The sequence below is a fragment of the Podarcis melisellensis genome, assembly GCF_964234715.1.
Source record: "Podarcis melisellensis genome assembly, chromosome: 1".
Classification (NCBI taxonomy): Eukaryota; Metazoa; Chordata; class Lepidosauria; order Squamata; family Lacertidae; genus Podarcis; species Podarcis melisellensis.
In genome coordinates this window covers 81,872,027-81,891,810 of record NC_138528.1, presented here as the reverse complement: position 1 = coordinate 81,891,810, position 19,784 = coordinate 81,872,027, and the positions used below count along the sequence as shown (strand labels likewise).

At 41.3% G+C, this 19,784-nt stretch overlaps 4 protein-coding genes across 4 annotated transcripts; all 4 read right to left on the bottom strand.

The window, feature by feature from the left end:
* Nucleotides 1-1,687: 1,687 nt before the first annotated feature.
* LOC309377991 (olfactory receptor 5AS1-like) lies at nt 1,688-2,647 on the bottom strand (the record flags this gene model as incomplete). The annotated part of the gene is made up of 1 exon (XM_081925764.1): nt 1,688-2,647. One exon carries the CDS (start codon nt 2,645-2,647, stop codon nt 1,688-1,690), a length of 960 nt encoding a protein of 319 aa, XP_081781890.1.
* Nucleotides 2,648-7,043: 4,396 nt separating this feature from the next.
* Nucleotides 7,044-7,988, bottom strand: LOC309366661 (olfactory receptor 5F1-like; the record flags this gene model as incomplete). Its single annotated transcript, XM_081905406.1, has 1 exon — nt 7,044-7,988. One exon carries the CDS (start codon nt 7,986-7,988, stop codon nt 7,044-7,046), a length of 945 nt encoding a protein of 314 aa, XP_081761532.1.
* Nucleotides 7,989-11,100: 3,112 nt separating this feature from the next.
* LOC309377987 (olfactory receptor 5F1-like) lies at nt 11,101-12,045 on the bottom strand (the record flags this gene model as incomplete). Its single annotated transcript, XM_081925750.1, has 1 exon — nt 11,101-12,045. One exon carries the CDS (start codon nt 12,043-12,045, stop codon nt 11,101-11,103), a length of 945 nt encoding a protein of 314 aa, XP_081781876.1.
* Nucleotides 12,046-16,594: 4,549 nt separating this feature from the next.
* Nucleotides 16,595-17,539, bottom strand: LOC309366692 (olfactory receptor 5F1-like; the record flags this gene model as incomplete). The annotated part of the gene is made up of 1 exon (XM_081905450.1): nt 16,595-17,539. One exon carries the CDS (start codon nt 17,537-17,539, stop codon nt 16,595-16,597), a length of 945 nt encoding a protein of 314 aa, XP_081761576.1.
* Between the last annotated feature and the right edge of the window lie 2,245 nt (nt 17,540-19,784).

Below are 19,784 nucleotides of genomic sequence, written 5' to 3'. Positions count from 1 at the left end.
ATAGGTGCCAACTCCCTGGAGCCCTGGGTGCCTGAGCACCCACAAGATTCCCCATGAAGGGGCCGGGCACGCACAAATTTCAGTGCCAGGGGCATGTACACTGCATGGCACCCACAGCCCCAGCGACCCATGGTCACGAGGCCAAGCTGGCACTCCTGCCTAGAAGCCATAGTTATTATTTCATTTTAGCATGTGTTTATGGAAATGGACATCTCTACTTGACATTGTATGATTTTGCCATAGTAAATACCAGCAAATCTGTTCTGCAACCAAAAGCATGAAGTGGCCCCTTTCATGTTGTATTCCTGCACACAAAGAGTAGGGAAGGGAGATATATTTTATTCAGTTCTCCTTTAAAGAGGGAATCTAACTAAACTGCACTTTCTGAAACAACACAAGGAGCAAAACACAGACATCCTTCAGAATTTACAATTCTGAAAATTTTGCAATGCAGTTCCCCAGGCAAGTAATCTCTCTCACTCGCTCGCTGTGTGTGTGTATGTATGTGTGTGTGTGTGCGTGTGTGTGTGTGTGTGTGTGGTGAGGTATGCATGAAACTGGATATACTGGTGAAAAGCATACAAACGTGCATTATATTAAGGGAAATTGCTTTGCAACTGTGTGTATTCGAATAAATTCACACTAAAATGCTGATGAATTTTCATGAGGACTTTAAAAACTAATTCACATTAGTTCACTCCTGATTGGAAAAATGAGAAACTGAAATCAGCAAATTTGCCCATCATCACATGGGTGTAAGCTCATTTGGAAACTGCATGGCTGACCCATGAGGAAACATGTATAGGATTGTTCTCTCAGTGAAGCAATGCTGTTTTTTTTGCTGTTGATGTTCAGGCTCACTGGTTGAATTGGCTCATTTCTGCTACCTGGTTTTCTGCCAATTTCTATCTCACGCTTCAACTTACTCACTGGGAAGAGAGAGTGAAAGATGGCACCAAGAAGCAATGAAGAAACACTCCTTTTCTCTTGAGTCAGTACTATTCTGTACTAGGGGATCCTCAGATTCTACTTCTTTCTCACATTACATCAGCCCTTTAACAAGCACAAATCAAATTTCATGCCAAAAAGAAAAGAAAGGAGGATGAGATGAATAATGGAGGATGTGGGGGAAAGAGTCAAGTAATTCTTTCCCTATTAAATATGCAGGAATACGGTACAGGGAAACACCAGTTATCAATGAATAGGTTTTAAAATGTTTCCACATTTATGTAATGTGGTTTCAGGGTTGGGGGTGCTTCCTTCTCCCAGTTCAGAACCCCTCCCCCTGCAGTGTCAGATGAACAAAGATATCACTGGGAAAATTCTTCCATTCAGAATAGGAATCATGGAAAGATGCTATATATCCTAAGTCAGACAATTGGTCAATCTAGCACAATATTTTTTTACTCTGACTGGCAGCTGCTCTCCAGTATTTCAGATGGGGATCTCTCCCAGCCCCACCTGGGATCTTCTGCATGCAAAGCAGATGCTCTACCAGTGAGCCACATCAAAACAACATAGTACATTAGAACCAAACCATGTAGAAGTGTGGCTTCTTCATACTCAGGTGTCTCTGACCAGGTTTATATATTCTTCTAGACCACTCCTTTACAAGTCTATCTATACACAAAGTAGATAACAAATGGACTAAGAAGAGCTTGTGTCCCCTTTTCTCTGCATTTCATCACTAACAGCAGCACGCATTTCTCTCCAATGTTCTCTTCAAAGCGTCCTTCACCTCTTTGTTCCTCAGGCAGTAGATCAAGGGGTTCACCATGGGAAACACCACCGTGTAAAACACTGAGATTATTTTGTCTGTGTCCATGGCATAGCTGGAACTAGGACGTAGATACATGAATAAGAGGGTGCCATAGAAAAGGGCAACAGCTGTCAAATGGGAGGTGCATGTGGAAAAGGCTTTGTGGCGGCCATCGGTTGAGGGGATCCTCAAGATGGTGCAAAGGATGCAGGCATAAGAGATGATGATGAGCACAAATGTGCTCATTTGGATGAATCCACACAGGGCAAAGAGTAGGATTTCATTGAAGTGGGTGTTGGAGCAGGAGAGGGCCAACAGAGGAGGGATGTCACAGAAGAAATGGTTGATGACGTTGGAACCGCAGAAGGAGAGACGGAAGGTAAGACAAGTGTGCACCAGTGAGGTCATGCTGCCTGTGAGATAGGAGCCAACTACCAGACATATGCACACTTTGCGTGACATGAAAAGTGGATAGAGGAGTGGGTTACAAATGGCCATGTAGCGGTCATACGCCATGGCAGCCAGCAGGAGGCATTCTGCATCGGCAAAGGCAGCAAACAGATACATTTGCACAATGCATCCTGTGAATGAAATGCTCTTCCTCTCTGCTATGAAGTTGGCCAGCATCTTGGGAGTAATGGTGGAGGAATAACTGAGGTCCAGGAAGGACAGATTGTTTAGGAAAAAGTACATTGGACTGTGCAGAGAGGGACTGATCCAGATTAATGTGATGATGCCAAAGTTCCCCACCAAGGTGGCCAGATAGATGGCCAGGAAGAGCACAAAGAGAATGGTCTTGATCTCCTGACGATCCGTGAAACCAAGGAGAATGAACTCTGTCACTGCCGTGAAATTCCCCTTGGCCATTTCCTCCCGTTTTTGTTTCATTGCATCTGGATCTATGGTAGGTGAATCAAGAAGAATGAGCTGTGGGGACAATGAAACGGTTTTAGACAGTAGTTTCCTCTGCCTCTCTCTTGAAACTAGAAGAAGGAGAGTAAATATTCTCAAAAGCTGCCTTGTATATTTTATAGGGAGGTGTGCGATATATGGCAAAATTAAATAAACAAACAACAACAAATATATAAATAAATATTATCCTTGTGAGAACATATTGGGTGTGGTTGGCAGTTGCTTGAAGGAGCAGTGTGGGAGGGCTCTTTGCAGAGAACAGTCTTCTTTTTGAAAGATGTCCTCTATTTGAAGGGCTACCTGGTTCTCAGCCAGGCTATCACATGATGGCTCCCGAGGCTGCCTCACCAGTAGTGGCTGGTGAGGAGGGGCAGTGCCCATGCTCTGGGCCTCCTGTCAGCAGAGCTGCTGCTACTTACTGGGAGTCTGAGGCAATGAGGGGGTTAATGCTGTGCAAGTGCACTGGTGGAGCCACTGTTAGTTTAGTAACTTGGGCCACAGCTTAATTGGGCATTTCACAAGGAGATCTACAGAACTCTGTGGTGTATACTATTGCTAGAGTGTGTAAAAGTACCTTAAATGGTTAATTTGTAAATGCTATGGCTCAAGTGTGATTAGAAACCTCACTTGCTGACCTGAATTTGCCTTCTCTCTTTGATGATAAAGGACACTTTGCACGTGCTCAGAGCTACTGTATCTTCCATGTATTTCTCAGAGTTGAGCCTTGGCATTAAAATATTTTACAGGGCTTCAGCCTCATGAAATTAATCTGAAATTAAGCCAAAAATGCCACTGCATAGTAGTCAACATGCTTAGAAATAAGTTGTCTTTCTGTGTGTTTATTGACTGCTCAGAACAACTTGCTGCCAATAGACGTCTGTTTATAGAACTTCATTCTGTATAACCACTTGCTTTAAAAATAAATAAATACCCAAAGTAGTATATGCAAAAGCAGTAAAATGCAAAAGCAGTACAAACAGAACACCTAAGTGCCCTCATAACATTATTGGAAAGAATAGGTCACTTATAATATTGTATAGTTTCTTTTCACCCTATGCAAATTATAAGAAAACAAGTTTTCTTACTTTTGGAGGTTGTGCTTTCCTGACATTTTTTAAAGAAAAGCAATAATTTGATGAATTAACGCAATTTGAGCTCAGAAAACCATGTAGAAGAAAATACAGTAAGGTGCCTTTGTGAAGCGTTTATGAAGAATAGTCACAAGCCGGAATCTTTGAAGTGTCTGCATCAAGGAAGACAGCAATTTACCACTGTGTTGCAGCTGCTAAGATAGCAAAAATTACCATATTCAGGTCAAATTCTCCTTAAATGGTTCTCATTTGTGGCAACTTACCTGTGAAGCACGTAATGGATTATGCATTGTCTCATTGCAGGAACTGTTGCTTTTGAAGGTTTGCGTTAATCATCATGCTGTTGAGACCAAGTCCCTGGAGAACTTGAGGGAAGCTGGGGAAGGGTCCAGGAGGAAAGGGACTGTTGCATATCCAAACCAAAGAGTTACAGGTATATCACAATACTGCAGGGGTAAAACATGAATCCATGAAGGTTGGTGTCCTAAGTTTTTAGGATGGAAACACCAGTGCTCATATTGACCAGTGCTCAGAAAGCTTTTGAAATGCTTTCCCTTGTTTCCACTATGGGAAAACAGCCCTAAATGGCTCAGGCGCCAAATACCTGACAGACCTTCCCTAAAGACCCTCTCAGGTGCTGAAATCAGCAGAGGAAGCCCTCTTGGTAGTTCCTCTGCTCTCAGAATCTCAGGTGGTGGCAGCATTCTCTGTGGCAGCCTTTTAATTTTATTGTTTTTTTTTATTTGTTTATTTTGTATTGCTGTTAGCCGCCCTAAGCCCAGCTTCGGCTGGGGAGGGCGGGATATAAAGAAAAAATTATTATTATATTATTATTAATTTGTGGAACTCCCTCCTCACAGAGGTGTGTCTGGCACCTTCATTATACAATTTATGGAGAGTGCTGAAGACGTACTTCGTTACTCTGGCCTTTGAAACTTGTGGTGTATGTTTTCAGGACCCACCTTATTTTTATGATTGTCATCTTTTTTTTTAATGATGTTGTGCTTTAATGTGATAACCCACCCTGGAAGCTTAGGATGAAAGGTGGGTAATAAATGAATGAATGAATGAATAAATAAATAAATAAATAAATGTGGACTTCGGATATGTGAATGTGACACAGGTATCTTGGCCCTACTGTCCAGCATTCACCAAGTAAAGTTTGTTTCTGGCCTAGATTGGAGTGGTGGTAGATGTTCCTCACTGCAAGGGTGATGGAACACATTGGGTAGCTCACCCCCAGAGACTGATGGAACCTGTTGGATTCCTGAATGCTCTGCCAGGCTTTCCAGTGGAGAAAGCTGTTGATCATGGTCTCGCTGTGGAATGGGAAGATGAGGCAGGTGGTTGATAGAGTCACTGCTATATTCATATTTTGAAGTCAACCCAACACTGGTTAGTACACAGAATCATGTCTCCTATGTGGCAGGTGTCCTGAGCACACCCAGCCCAAAGATGACAAACGGATGGTAGTTTAATTCTTTATTGACAAAGCACACACAGTAGGTGCACTAAACACACCCTCTTCTGGTGCCTAAGTAGCTTGCATCCTCTCCTCAGACTTGTGCTCCAAGCTGGACCGTTGGAGCAATAGCACGGCCATGCCTCTGCCCAAACTTATGTACCATCATCTGATGGCGTGCACACAAGCAACCTGCGACTTCGCCTACACAGAAGTTGCCGCTGTGCCTGCTTCTTCAAGCCCTTTGTGGTCCTGCAAGGAAGGGACAGAAGGCAACCAACCCCCTTCCTTTGGCAAGTGGTCAAGAGAGGAACTGCAGGCATTTTGAATGTCATGCATTATCTAGATCATTCTAATCTGGGTCCAGACCTGGCCATGAGATGGAGCCAGTCTTGGTTGCTCTGATGGATGACCATTACCAAGAGTGGGACATGGGAAGTTCAAGCTTTCTCCTGCATCTCTGTCTCTCTGTGACCTTGGATTCCTCCATCTTGGGCTGGCTCTGTGGGATGGGAATTGAAGGCACTGTGTCCTGGTAGTTCTTTTTCTACCTACTGTACATGGTCATGTCCAGTAGCATTGGGGAAGTGCTTTTCAGCACCCTGGCAATTATGCTTTGGAGTGCTGCTGGAGCACTGTTGTATACCCAGAATGTGTGTGTGTGTGTGGGGGGGGGGATGGATCTAGCCTTGAAGACATAGCAAATATTTCTAGAAGATTACAGATTCACTTAAATGGAAGTTAAGTACTTAAGTACCCCATGTCACCAGACTAGAATACTTGAAAATATCTAAAATGTAATCCATATCAGTGGGTAACTTACAGAGAATTGCTGTACTTTACAGGGGATTACAATACCATCAGTTACATGAAATGTTTAAATTAGATAATAAAAAAATGTTTTTCACACCAGAGCTCACAATTCGAAAAAGAATCTCTACAAAACAAAGAGAAACTTTTGTACAAAATATGTAAATTGTTATTAGACTGGGAAACAAAAGACGGGCGTGTTAAAGCACACTGGGCGATAGATGTAGGACAAAACATAGATTTTAACCTCTGGGGGAAACTGTGAAAAAGTGATTTGAAGTTTACAGCATGTTATTATTTGAAGGAGAACTCTTTGAAAATGATTTACAGACAGTATCTAACTCTGAGTAGGCTTGTGAAAATATGTAAGGCTGAATCAGATAAGTGCTGAAGATGCAAAGATGTGGAGGAAACATTCTTTCATATGAGGTGGATTTGTAAAAGGGTAAAAGAGTATTGGGAAATGATCCATAATAAACAGAGTCATTTCTGTTGGGGGTAACTCAGACTGAAATTCCCAAGTGTCAAAAAAGGTTATTTATGTATACTATTACTGCGGCCTGTGTTTTGTTAGCCCCAAAATGGAAAACGAGCGAGGTCTCAACCAAAGAATGGCAACTTAAACTGACAGAATATAAGCAGCTCGGATACTTAACATATAGAATAAGAGAACAAGAAGAACACATGTTTAGAGAATATTGGAAAACATTTATTGAATATATGGGAAATAATTGTGTACAGCTGAAAACGTTGGCAGCATTAAGGTAAATTCAACAGTATAAATAGTTGTGATGGATGCAATAATGGAATACTGAATGGTATAGTTTTTATAAAATATGCAGGGATTTATAATATGTAATGAACCATGGAAAGGGAAGAAGGAAAGTCATTGATATTTTAAGGATGTAAAAATGAGTATTTTAATTGTAAACCAGAAAATTTAATAAAAATTATATACAAAAAAATAAAAGCTCATCCATATGACTTGAAAACCTTTTAAAGTAGCAAGCTATAGTAAGTGAGAAGATGCGCTTTTACCTGTTACTCTCTTCATTGCCTCCTTTACCTCCTTGTTCCTCAGACTGTAGATTAAGGGGTTGAGCATTGGGATGACAAAGGCATAAAATAGAGAGGCCATTTTATTCTGATCCCCTGAATAGTTGGAACTGGGCTGTAAATATGTAAATAGGCCAGTTCCATAGAATATGATCACAGCAATCAGATGGGAGATGCAGGTGGAAAAGGCTTTCTTCCGGCCCTTGGCTGACTTCATCTGGAGCACCGTGGAAAGGATGTACAGGTAGGAGCTCAGTATTATCAAGAGAGAGCCCAATATATTGATTCCAGCACAAATGAAAACTAGTGTTTCAGCTATGGATGTATTAGAACATGAGAGCTTGAGTAGTGGGGGGATCTCACAGAAGAAATGGTTGATTTCATTAGACTGGCAAAAAGACAAAGTACCTACCAAAGTGGTATGAATGATTGAGTTCAAGAAGCCGGCTGTGAATGCTCCCCCAGCCATCTTGACGCATCGGGTGTGTGACATGATTGATGTGTACAACAAAGGGTTGCAGATGGCCACATAGCGGTCATAAGCCATCAGCCCAAAAAGAATGCATTCTGTACTTACCAGAGCAACAAAGATATACAGTTGTATTATGCAACCCAGGAAAGAAATGGTTCTCCTCTCTGATAGTACAGTTCTTAAGGCTTTGGGGGTGATGTTGGAAGAATAGCAAAAATCTAAGAAAGCCAGATTACTGAGGAAAAAGTACATGGGGGTGTGCAGCTGAGAGTCCATTCTGATCAGCAAAATCATCCCTAGGTTGCCCACCACAGTGATAACATAGATCAGCAGCAACAATGTGAAGATGGGAATCTTCAGTTCTGGTACAGCTGCAAATCCCACAAAGATAAATTCAGACACAACACTGGTATTTTCTGTAAACATTTTTGTAGCTGATTTATTCCTGATAATTTTATTTCGACTGAAGACGGATCTTTATATGATTTCAGTTGGGGGATAGAATGGATTCAGCTGGGAAGAGCGAAAGATATACCTTCAGTAGTCATAACCAAAAAAGTCTGATTGTACTAAGTAATGCATTTCCTGGGTTGTCAATGTGTACAGACAGCTTGTGTGCCTTAGGTTGTAGAGCATATTTTTTCTTTTTCTTCTCAATCTGCAAATAAAAAATAAAGTAAGGCTTTTCTGTCTGGATTTTCACTGTTTGAAAAATGGCAACCCTATGTCAGAGATCTCCACTGTACATGGGCACAGATGCAGAAATTCCCAACCTCCTTGTTTATTCACTGATTAGAAATGGAGTTTCTTGTTGAAGTGAATGCAATTATATTTTCTCAGGGTCGTTTTTTGTGTATTTTTTAAGAAAACCCTCAGTAAATTATATGTAATTAGTTACACATTTTTTACGTAAGTGCTGTGCTACTACACTAATAGATGATTCATTTCCCTAACTCTCTGAATTATATGGCCCTGAAGAAAGTAGTTGTCCACCCATAAATGATGGGCAATACCTCCATCATTCATGGATGAACAACAGTTATTATGGGGGATGTTGTTGTTGTGATCGGCCTTTACCTGCGTCCCTAATGTTAAATAGAGAGATAGGGGGCAGGTCTGGATAAGATAATGAGTCTGTGCATGACACAAGTATCTGTCGATTGCTGAAGGACTGCAGTTATCAGCACCGTGGATTTTGGGGTCCTGTCTGGATAATGCCCTAAGACCCTTCCAATTATTGGGCTCCTGTAACCAGTGAGGGTTGGAATCTAATATAGATTGCTGAACTAGTCAGAGAAGTTTCCTTGTAATAGAATGGCTTTAGCTGACCCCTTAAGTGTCCTCCTCGGCATCCAAAACGAATGAGCTAGGCTACCACTAGGTGATGGTGCCTTCCAGAGTAATATGTGGGCCTTTCATCCACTTGCACACACCTAGCTACTAGAGAGGAAAACAATAGTCTGGTGGGTGGGTGTGAACTGAGCTGGAAGCAGGCTGGAAGCTGGAGAAACAGGGACATGATGGAACTGTGCTATATCCAAAGCTGGGACTGATAGAGAAACAAGATCTGGTGGGGTGTTAATGTTGTGAGCCCCTCCATTTTATGCTTAGGTTATATACTGTATGTGTCTAAATGAAACTAGATATCTTAAATGCACCACAGTCTTCGCTGGGCTTCATTCCAAGAAAAATGAAACCTGAAAAAGTGCTGGAACCTCTAAAATCTCCCACCATTGGAGATTAGGGCTGCCTGGAACAGTAGTAACATTTCTTTGGAGGATGATTCCATCTGATACCTGTACTGAAGTCCTCCCATTTCACATATATACACTGTTCCCTCTCCTTTCCCTTCCCCCACATCTCACATTCTATCTACCCAAATGCCCCATTCACACATCAAGCAATACTCACCCATCCCTAAAAATTCACAACCCATTCTCTCATGCACACACCCTTTCATATATATGCGTGTGTGTGCTACACACAGAGAAAGTATAGACACACACATACACACAAAGACACCATTCATATCCCCAGTCGGAAGCACTGTAAAAGGGCAATAATGATAGAACACATGTAACTTGATGGGATCAGAAACTACCTACCTGTATGACTACGAAGAAAGTCACTTGACAGTGGAAGTGCCCCACCACCAACCTTCAGAAGTGTTTTCTTTCTGTGACTCAGTGATTCAGCTACAATGTACATTTAAGTCCTCAATAAAGTAATCATCCTAGTAAGCAAAGAGTGTGGGGCTGATTTCATTCAGGGTCATGTCTACCCCATCTGCTGAGGTTTACAAAAGAACTATATCTTTCTGCCACTGTGCCTTAAATTCCTTTTGCAAGTATACATATGGGAACAAACATTTTTATACTAATTAGAGCATACATTTTTTATCAGGGAACTTAATCTCCAAGGAATAAGAAAGATCCAGAGACTCAGAAGTTGTTATTTCCATATTATTGGACCAGGTAAAAGGTAGACCATTAACAGACACAACTTTATTGATTGGGCTTGCAAGCAACACAGACCACATTACCAAGGCAAGGATGAACTCAGCTCAGCTACTTCTCCACATAGTATAAACTCTTTCCATAACCCTCTAGCCCTGCAGATAAACGCTTGTACTACCACGTGAGGTATGAAACCAACCACCCTAGTTCTTTAGATTCTTTCAGAAATGTATATTCTATCTTTCTGAATATAAGGGCACTTCTGTAGAGCCAGCTGAGAAAAGTCTGTGTACTTCCTCCAAGATCATTAAAATGGCCAACCAAGATTGCTTCTGTTCTACCTTGATTACATTTCAATTGATTTTCTTCCAAAACTATGAAAAGTTTAGAATTTGCAGTGCCTCGCCAGGATTGAATCGTGGAAGCAATAAGTAAGAGCTGGGTGGCATCAGCATTGTGATGACATCCTACCCCCAAACTACAGGTGACTTCTTCAGGTAGATGTCAAAAGCATGGGAGACAGGATACAACCATTCAGGGCCTACCTGTCAAAGGTCACATTTTAGGGAAACAGTACCCAGCACCATCTTGTATTTCAAGAAGTAGCATAACCACACAGAACAATGTTTTTTTCTTCTCCCCCAAAGCCTTCTTACCCTCATGGTCCAGAAGGATTCTACGCCGGGTGTGGATGAAGGAAATCAGAGTCCAAAGAAATCTGGAGGACCCCAGGTTTCCCACCCATTTTAATCAATTTGGGAACACATGCATTCAGCTCTACCATCATTTTTGCATTGCTTCTTTCTTGCAAATTTTGAGGGCCTCTTTTTGGGGAGTGTTTTCTAATAGCTCAATGCTCATTGTATCAGGGTGAATACTTGACTATCAACTCCAAATACAATGAGGATCCATATGTTCTCTAAAATGTTTAAAAATATGGCAAAGAACATAGACAGTTGTGTTGCATTACAGATATGTTTAAATGAAGAACATGCTTACGTACTTTACATAACAAGGCTAGAGGACTTGAATAAAATCTAACATGCAATCTAATTAATTCGACAGTCTGTTGATATAGTATTTTATTGTAAATGTGAAAATGCATTCTTATCCATCACTCTCTTCATTGCCTCCTTCACCTCCTTGTTCCTCAGACTGTAAATTAAAGGGTTGAGCATTGGGATGACAAAGGAATAGAACATTGACACCACTTTATTCTGATCCTCTGAATAGTTTGAACTAGGTTGTAAGTAAATATATATAGTAGTTCCATAGAATATGATCACAGCAAGCAGATGGGAGATGCACGTGGAAAAGGCTTTCTTGCGGCCCTTGGCTGACTTCATCTGGACCACCGTGAAAAGGATGTACAGGTAAGAACTCAGGATTATCAAGAGAGAGCCTAACATATTGATTCCAGCACACATGAAAACTAGTGTTTCAGCTATGGATGTATCAGAACATGAGAGCTTGAGTAGTGGGGGGATCTCACAGAAGAAATGGTTGATTTCATTAGACTGGCAAAAAGACAAAGTACCTACCAAAGTGGTATGAATGATTGAGTTCAAGAAGCCGGCTGTGAATGCTCCACCAGCCATCTTGACGCATCGGGTGTGTGACATGATTGAAGTGTACAACAAAGGGTTGCAGATGGCCACATAGCGGTCATAAGCCATTAGCCCAAAAAGCATGAACTCTGTACTTGCCAGAGCAACAAAGAAATACAGTTGTATTATGCAACCCAGGAAAGAAATGGTTCTCCTCTCTGATAGGAAATTGCTTAAGGCTTTGGGGGTGATGTTGGAGGAATAGCAAAAATCTAAGAAAGCCAGATTACTGAGGAAAAAGTACATGGGGGTGTGAAGCTGAGAGTCCATTCTGATCAGCAAAATCATCCCTAGGTTGCCCACCACAGTGATAACATAGATCAGCAGCAACAATGTGAAGATGGGAATCTTCAATTCTGGTACATCTACAAGTCCCACAAAAATAAATTCAGACACAATACTTGTATTTTCTGTAGACATTTTTGTAGCTGATTTATTCCTGCTATTTTTTATTTCGAATGAACATGGATCTTCATATAATTTCAGTTGGAGGAGAGAATGGATTCAGCTGGGACGAGCGAATGATATACCTTCAGTAGTCATAACCAAAAAAGTCTGGTTGTACTAAGTAAAGGGCATGTCTTGGGTTGTCGATATGTACCAACTGCTTGTGTGCCTTACGTTGTAGTGCATGATTTTGATTTTTCTTCTCAATCTGAAGATATAAAATAATATAAGCCTTATCTTAACGTCCTGGGATATTACAAATAATATTTCTATAATTTAACAAATATCATTTTGCAACATTCCATTCCTTAAACAAGTTTCTTTTCAATTTTCTTGAAAATCCATTATCTTTAAAATTTACAGTAATATTTTGCTGTATGAATTTGCATCTGCTTTCTTTTCATTTTCAGGTTTGAGAATTTAAGATGCAATTCATATATATTACACACACACACACACACACACACACACACACACACACACACACATATATATAATTATTTGAAGCTGTTATCCTAGACTTACTTACCTGGGACTAAGCCACATTGCATTCAGCTGAAAATACTTCAGGGTAGACTTGTATGGGAGTTTGTTCTTAATAACTTAATAACTAAATAAGACATACAGAGCTATATATTTTAGTGCTTTAGCCTATAGTTGTCACCTTGTTCTAGGAAGGACTGTGCAGGCATACCAGGGGGCTGCTACATGCACATCTTCTGCTATTTCCCCCTTAACCTCACAAATTCCCCCTGACCTTTAGGGCTCATTCTTCCAATCTTTGTATGAGGACGCTGAACCTCCATTATGGAATTATAATATAGAACAACTGGCTAAATGGCCACCAGTTTCAGTAACTGAAATGAAATCATATATAAACCAACTGAAAACGGCCAAAGCCCCAAGCCCAAAAGGCATTATCCCAGAAATGATAAAAGCACAGGCGGATTGGTGGGCACCTTTCTTAGACATCCTCTTTACTTACATAGATGACACTGGTCACATCCCAAGGGAATGGGGAACAGCCACAATTGTCCCATTCTATAAAAAAGGTAAAAGAGGGGACCCAGCAAATTATATTCCGATCAGCTTATTAATTAGTAAACTAGTGATTAGTAAACTCTACTCAAAGCACCTCCTTAATAAGTTTACAGAATGGCTAGAGAATGAAGATATCCTGGCAATAGAACAAGCGGGCTTTAGACCTGGAAGGTCCATGATAGATCACTGTCTAACGTTGCAACATCTCATCAAATCAGGAGGGCAGGCCTCACTATATGCTGCTTTCGTTGATCTAAAAGCAACCTTCGATACAGTCTCCAGAACCAGACTGGGACAGACTACAGTGTACCACTATAGATAGAAGGCTTCTGTTCCTAATTCAGGCACTGCACACAAACACGGCTCTTAGAGTCAGGTGTAGCTGCCTAGGACATCTAACAGACCCCATTAAAACCTTCAAGGGAGTCTGGCAAGGGTGCCTTTTGGCCCCTCTACTATTCAATTTCTATTTAAATAATTTAGGATCTGCACTCAATGACTTAGAACTCCACCCTCTGAAGCTCACAAATCGGCATATTTCAGTCCTGTTATATGCCGATGATGTGGTAATTTTATCTAAAACCCCCATTGGGCTCAAAAGAGCACCAGGAAAGCTCACAGCATACTGTGAAACTGAATGTCTCAAAATCAACTATCAAAAGACCAAGATACTCACTTTTGGGGGAAAACCAAAGTTTAGAAGCTGGGAACTTCGAGGCCATAAATTAGAACAAGTCACAAATTATAAGTATCTAGGAATGGTGGTACAGGACTCAGGAACAAACTTCACATAAATTTCATCAGCAGCTCAGCAGAAAAAAACGCAAACTGTATTCTTAAATTTTTTAGAGCACAAGGGGGCTTTTTCGTCCCCGCGTCACTAAAATTATACAAGGCCAAAACGTTGACACAGCTCCTTTATGGATCCTTTCTGGGCCCACCTTCCTCTGCTTTCTCCCCCCTTGAGAGAGTTCAGTCTAAACTTCTTAGAGCTCTCCTACAAGTCCCCAGATGTGTTTCAAATGCATGGGTTAGACTAGAAATGGGGATGATGAGAGTGGAGGCTTATATCTGCCTAACATCAATTTACAAATGGCTGGCATTGAATCTGCTCCCCTGAAGAATAGCCCCACTGATCCTCTGCGACCAGTTCCAGTCAGGCTGGCTGACAGCAGTCCTGAACACCCTTCAGAAACTGGGTTTTGCCCCTTAAGCCCTTCTAAGTCTGGGGTTGGGCCAGGCAAAAGCTATGGTCAGGCAAAGAATCACAGACACTGAGAGACAACAGGACTGCTCAAGGTGCCCTGACTGTAAAACTGGAGAAATCAAGAGATATATAGTCGTACCGGCAGCATATCTCTTCTTTCTCGTATCCAAAAATGCTAGAAGGGCCTTTACACTCTCCAGAAGCTTGGCTCTGCCCTCGCTGGTCCTGGAAGGAGCCTTTTAAAAAAGTCCCATATGCTCAGAGACTTTGCGCCTGTTCATTGGGGGATATAGGAAGCCCAGAGCACTTGTTCTTTAGATGTCCCTTTTATGAAGAGGCACGTTGTAAAACCATTGATCCCCTACTGGTGAGGCTCGCTGAGCTACTGGAAAAATAAAAAAATCGACCTTTTCCTGTTAGGCAAAGATCATAAGACGACCCGGATGGTCTCCAGATTCTGTGTACAGATCTGTAGGCTCAGACCATCCCCTGACTCAAACTAGTTCATGAAGAAAATCCCCAAATTCGGTTCCATGGGTGACTCTGGGTCATATCTATGCGGTAGCTGATCTTAAAGTTTTAAGTGTCTATATGCTTATCACATTTATAAATTTTAAATTTATTGTGGTACATTGTTTTAACAGTTTGTTTTCTTTCTGGAATTGTACCCCAAGTGTGGTCTCCGACCGTAATAAATTATCTATCTATGATGCACCACAGTCTTCGCTGAGCTTCATTCCAAGGAAAACGAACCCTGAAAAATTGCTGGAAACCCTAAAATCTCCCACCATGTGGAGATTGGGTCTGCCTGGAACAGTATTTTTTTGGAGGATGATTCCATCTGATACCTTCACTGAAGTCTTCCCATTTCACATATATACACTGTTCACTCCCCCCCCATCTCACATTATAACTACCCAAATGCCCCATTCACATCAAGCAGTGTTCACCCATCCCTAAAAATACACAACCCATTCTCTCATGCACGCACTATTTCATATACATGTGTGTCTGCACCACACACAGAGAGAAACATGCACACAAAGCCACCATTCATATCCCCAGTCGAAAGCACTGTAAAAGGGCAATAATGATAGAACACATGTAACTTGATGGGATCAGAAACTACCTACCTGTATGACTACGAAGAAAGTCACTTGACATTGGAAGTGCCCCACCACCAACCTTCAGAAGTGTTTTCTTTCTGTGACTCAGTGATTGAGCTACAATGTACATTTAAGTCCTCAATAAAGTAATCATCCTAGTAAGCAAAGAGTGTGGGGCTGATTTCATTCAGGGTCAGGTCTACCCCATCTGCTGAGGTTAACAAAAGAACTATATCTTTCTGCCACTGTGCCTTAAATTCCTTTTGCAAGTATTCCTATGGGAACAAATATTTTTATACTAATTAGAGCATACATATTTTTATCAGGGAATTTCATCTCCAAGGAATAAGAAAGATCCAGAGACTCAGAAGTTTTCATTTCCATATTATTGACCAGCTAAAAGGTAGACCATTAACAGACACAACATTATTAATTGAGCTTGCAAGCAACAGAGACCACATTTCCAAGGCAAGGATGAACTCAGCTCAGCTACTTCTCCACATAGTATAAACTCAGAATTGAATAGTGGAAGCAATAAGTAAGAGCTGGTCTGCCTGGACCAAACTACAGGTGACTTCTACAGATATATGTCTAAAGCATGGGAGACAAGATAAAACCATTCAGGGCCTACCTGTCAGAGGTCACATTTTAGGGAAACAGTACCCAGCACCATCTTGTATTTCAAGAAGTAGCATAACCACACAGAACAATGTTTTTTTCTTCTCCCCCAAAGCCTTCTTACCCTTATGGTCCAGAAGGATTCTACGCCGGGTGTGGATGAAGGAAATCAGAGTCCAAAGAAATCTGGAGGACCCCAGGTTTCCCACCCATTTTAATCAATTTGGGAACACATGCATTCAGCTCTACCATCATTTTTGCATTGCTTCTTTCTTGCAAATTTTGAGGGCCTCTTTTTGGGGAGTGTTTTCTAATAGCTCAATGCTCATTGTATCAGGGTGAATACTTGACTATCAACTCCAAATACAATGAGGATCCATATGTTCTCTAAAATGTTTAAAAATATGGCAAAGAACATAGACAGTTGTGTTGCATTACAGATATGTTTAACTGAAGAACATGCTTAAATACTTTACATAACAAGGCTAGAGGACTTGAATAAAATCTAACATGTTATCAAACTGATTTAACAGTCTGTTGATATAGTATTTTATAGTAAATGTGAAAATGCATTCTTATCCATCACTCTCTTCATTGCCTCCTTCACCTCCTTGTTCCTCAGACTGTAAATTAAAGGGTTGAGCATTGGGATGACAAAGGCATAAAACATTGACACAACTTTATTCTGATCCTCTGAATAGTTGGAACTAGGTTGCAAATATATAAACAGGCCAGTTCCATAGAATATGATCACAGCAATCAGGTGGGAGATGCAGGTGGAAAAGGCTTTCTTCCGGCCCTTGGCTGACTTCATCTGGAGCACCGTGAAAAGGATGTACAGGTAAGAACTCAGGATTATCAAGAGAGAGCCTAACATATTGATTCCAGCACACATGAAAACTAGTGTTTCAGCTATGGATGTATCAGAACATGAGAGCTTGAGTAGTGGGGGGATCTCACAGAAGAAATGGTTGATTTCGTTAGACTGGCAAAAAGACAAAGTACCTACCAAAGTGGTATGAATGATTGAGTTCAAGAAGCCGGCTGTGAATGCTCCCCCAGCCATCCTGATGCATCGGGTGTGTGACATGATTGAAGTGTACAACAAAGGGTTGCAGATGGCCACATAGCGGTCATAAGCCATTAGCCCAAATAGCATGAACTCTGTACTTGCCAGAGCAACAAAGAAATACAGTTGTATTATGCAACCCAGGAAAGAAATGGTTCTCCTCTCTGATAGGAAATTGCTTAAGGCTTTGGGGGTGATGTTGGAGGAATAGCAAAAATCTAAGAAAGCCAGATTACTGAGGAAGAAGTACATGGGGGTGTGCAGCTGAGAGTCCATTCTGATCAGCAAAATCATCCCTAGGTTGCCCACCACAGTGATAACATAGATCAGCAGCAACAATGTGAAGATGGGAATCTTCAGTTCCAGTACATCTGCAAATCCCACAAAGATAAATTCAGACACAACACTGGTATTTTCTGTGGACATTTTTGTAGCTGATTTATTCCTGCTATTTTTTATTTCGAATGAACATGGATCTTTATATGATTTCAGTTGGGGGAGAGGATGGATTCAGCTGGGAAGAGCGAATGATATACCTTCAGTAGTCATAACCAAAAAAGTCTGGCTGTACTAAGTAAAGGGCATTTCTTGGGTTGTTGATATGTACCGACTGTTTGTGTGCCTTAGGTTGTAGAGCATGATTTTGCTTTTTCTTCTCAATCTGCAGATATAAAATAAAATAAGGCTCATCTTAACGTCTAGGGATATTACAAACAATATTTCTATAATTTAACAAATATCATTTTGCAACGTTCCATTCCTTAAACAAGTTTCTTTTCAATTTTCTTGAAAATCCATTATCTTTAAAATTTACAGTAATATTTTGCTGTATGAATTTGCATCTGCTTTCTTTTCATTTTCAGGTTAGATGATTGAAGATGCAATTCATATATATATATATATATATATGCAGGGTTACGAAGCTAATCCAAAAAGAAACACCCCCCAAAAACCAAGACACAGAAGAAAACAATGGCATGGCCCTCCTTCCTTATATCAAGGGCACTACAGATAAAATTAGCAAAATCCTCCATAAACACAATATCAAAACAGCCTTTTGCACCAACCAAAAAATAGCCAATATCCTCAGAAACCCCAAGGATAAAATCCAGTTGGAAAACCAAGGGGTCTATGAAATACCCTGCAAAGTCTGCCCAGCCACGTACATTGGACAAACAAACAGACGAATAAATGCACGCATCGCAGAACACAAGAATGCCGTCAAAAAAGAAGAAAAAACTTCCTCTCTTTTCCAACACATGAAAGAAACAGGACACGAAATTAATTTTGCAGATTCCAAATTGCTCTTTAACATGGAACATCACCACAAGAGAATAATCATGGAAGCCATCGAGATAGAGAAACACCCTCACAACATGAACAAGCGTGACGACACATCCCGCTTGCCAGACATCTGGAAATTAGCCCTCCCCACAAAAACTGACACCAGATCCAGAGGCACACAGAACGCCATCACCAATCAACCACACCAGACCCAAACCCAGACCCTCTCCACAGATAAATTACAGACACCATCCAGTAGCCAAACCATGGTGGCACCTCCGGATGCTGCACCCCCCTGCAATCCCTACACAGATCTGGCTGACACAGGCCACAAAACCACAGCTCGCCCCTATACACGAAGCCAAGCCAGAGCACAACTAAGTGCAGTACAGCCATCTTCTCAGAAAAACTCTTCACAAAGTTCAAGAGGTCAAGACACAAAGACTTTAGCAACTAATCCACACCTAATGACCCACCTAAGTGGTACTCAGGATATCACTCAAGAAATCACTCAAGATATCCCTCAAGTAATTAAGGAACAAAAGAAGAAAAGGCACACTAGCCTGGGAACTTCCTCTCTGCCCAGAACATTGGAGGCTATACACCACACCCCCTCAACAGTATTTATAGGAACTCAAACACTGAGATCCTGCTCTGTTCCAGTAACAAGAAGCCGAAAGCACCAGCCTGAAGATGACGAGTGAGACCTCGTCGAAACGTCGCCTAGACACCCCAACTTTTACACAGGAAGACACCCGAGGACACCAAAACCTGCATTCCTGTACCCGTGAAAATCTACGAAAGCATATATATATATATATATATATATATATATATATATATATATATGCAGGTTTTGGTGTCCTCGGGTGTCTTCCCGTGTAAAAGTTGGGGTGTCTAGGCGACGTTTCGACGAGGTCTCACTCGTCATCTTCAGGCTGGTGCTTTCGGCTTCTTGTTACTGGAACAGAGCAGGATCTCAGTGTTTGAGTTCCTATAAATACTGTTGAGGGGGTGTGGTGTATAGCCTCCAATGTTCTGGGCAGAGAGGAAGTTCCCAGGCTAGTGTGCCTTTTCTTCTTTTGTTCCTTAATTACTTGAGGGATATCTTGAGTGATTTCTTGAGTGATATCCTGAGTACCACTTAGGTGGGTCATTAGGTGTGGATATCACTCAAGAAATCACTCAAGATATCCCTCAAGTAATTAAGGAACAAAAGAAGAAAAGGCACACTAGCCTGGGAACTTCCTCTCTGCCCAGAACATTGGAGGCTATACACCACACCCCCTCAACAGTATTTATAGGAACTCAAACACTGAGATCCTGCTCTGTTCCAGTAACAAGAAGCCGAAAGCACCAGCCTGAAGATGACGAGTGAGACCTCGTC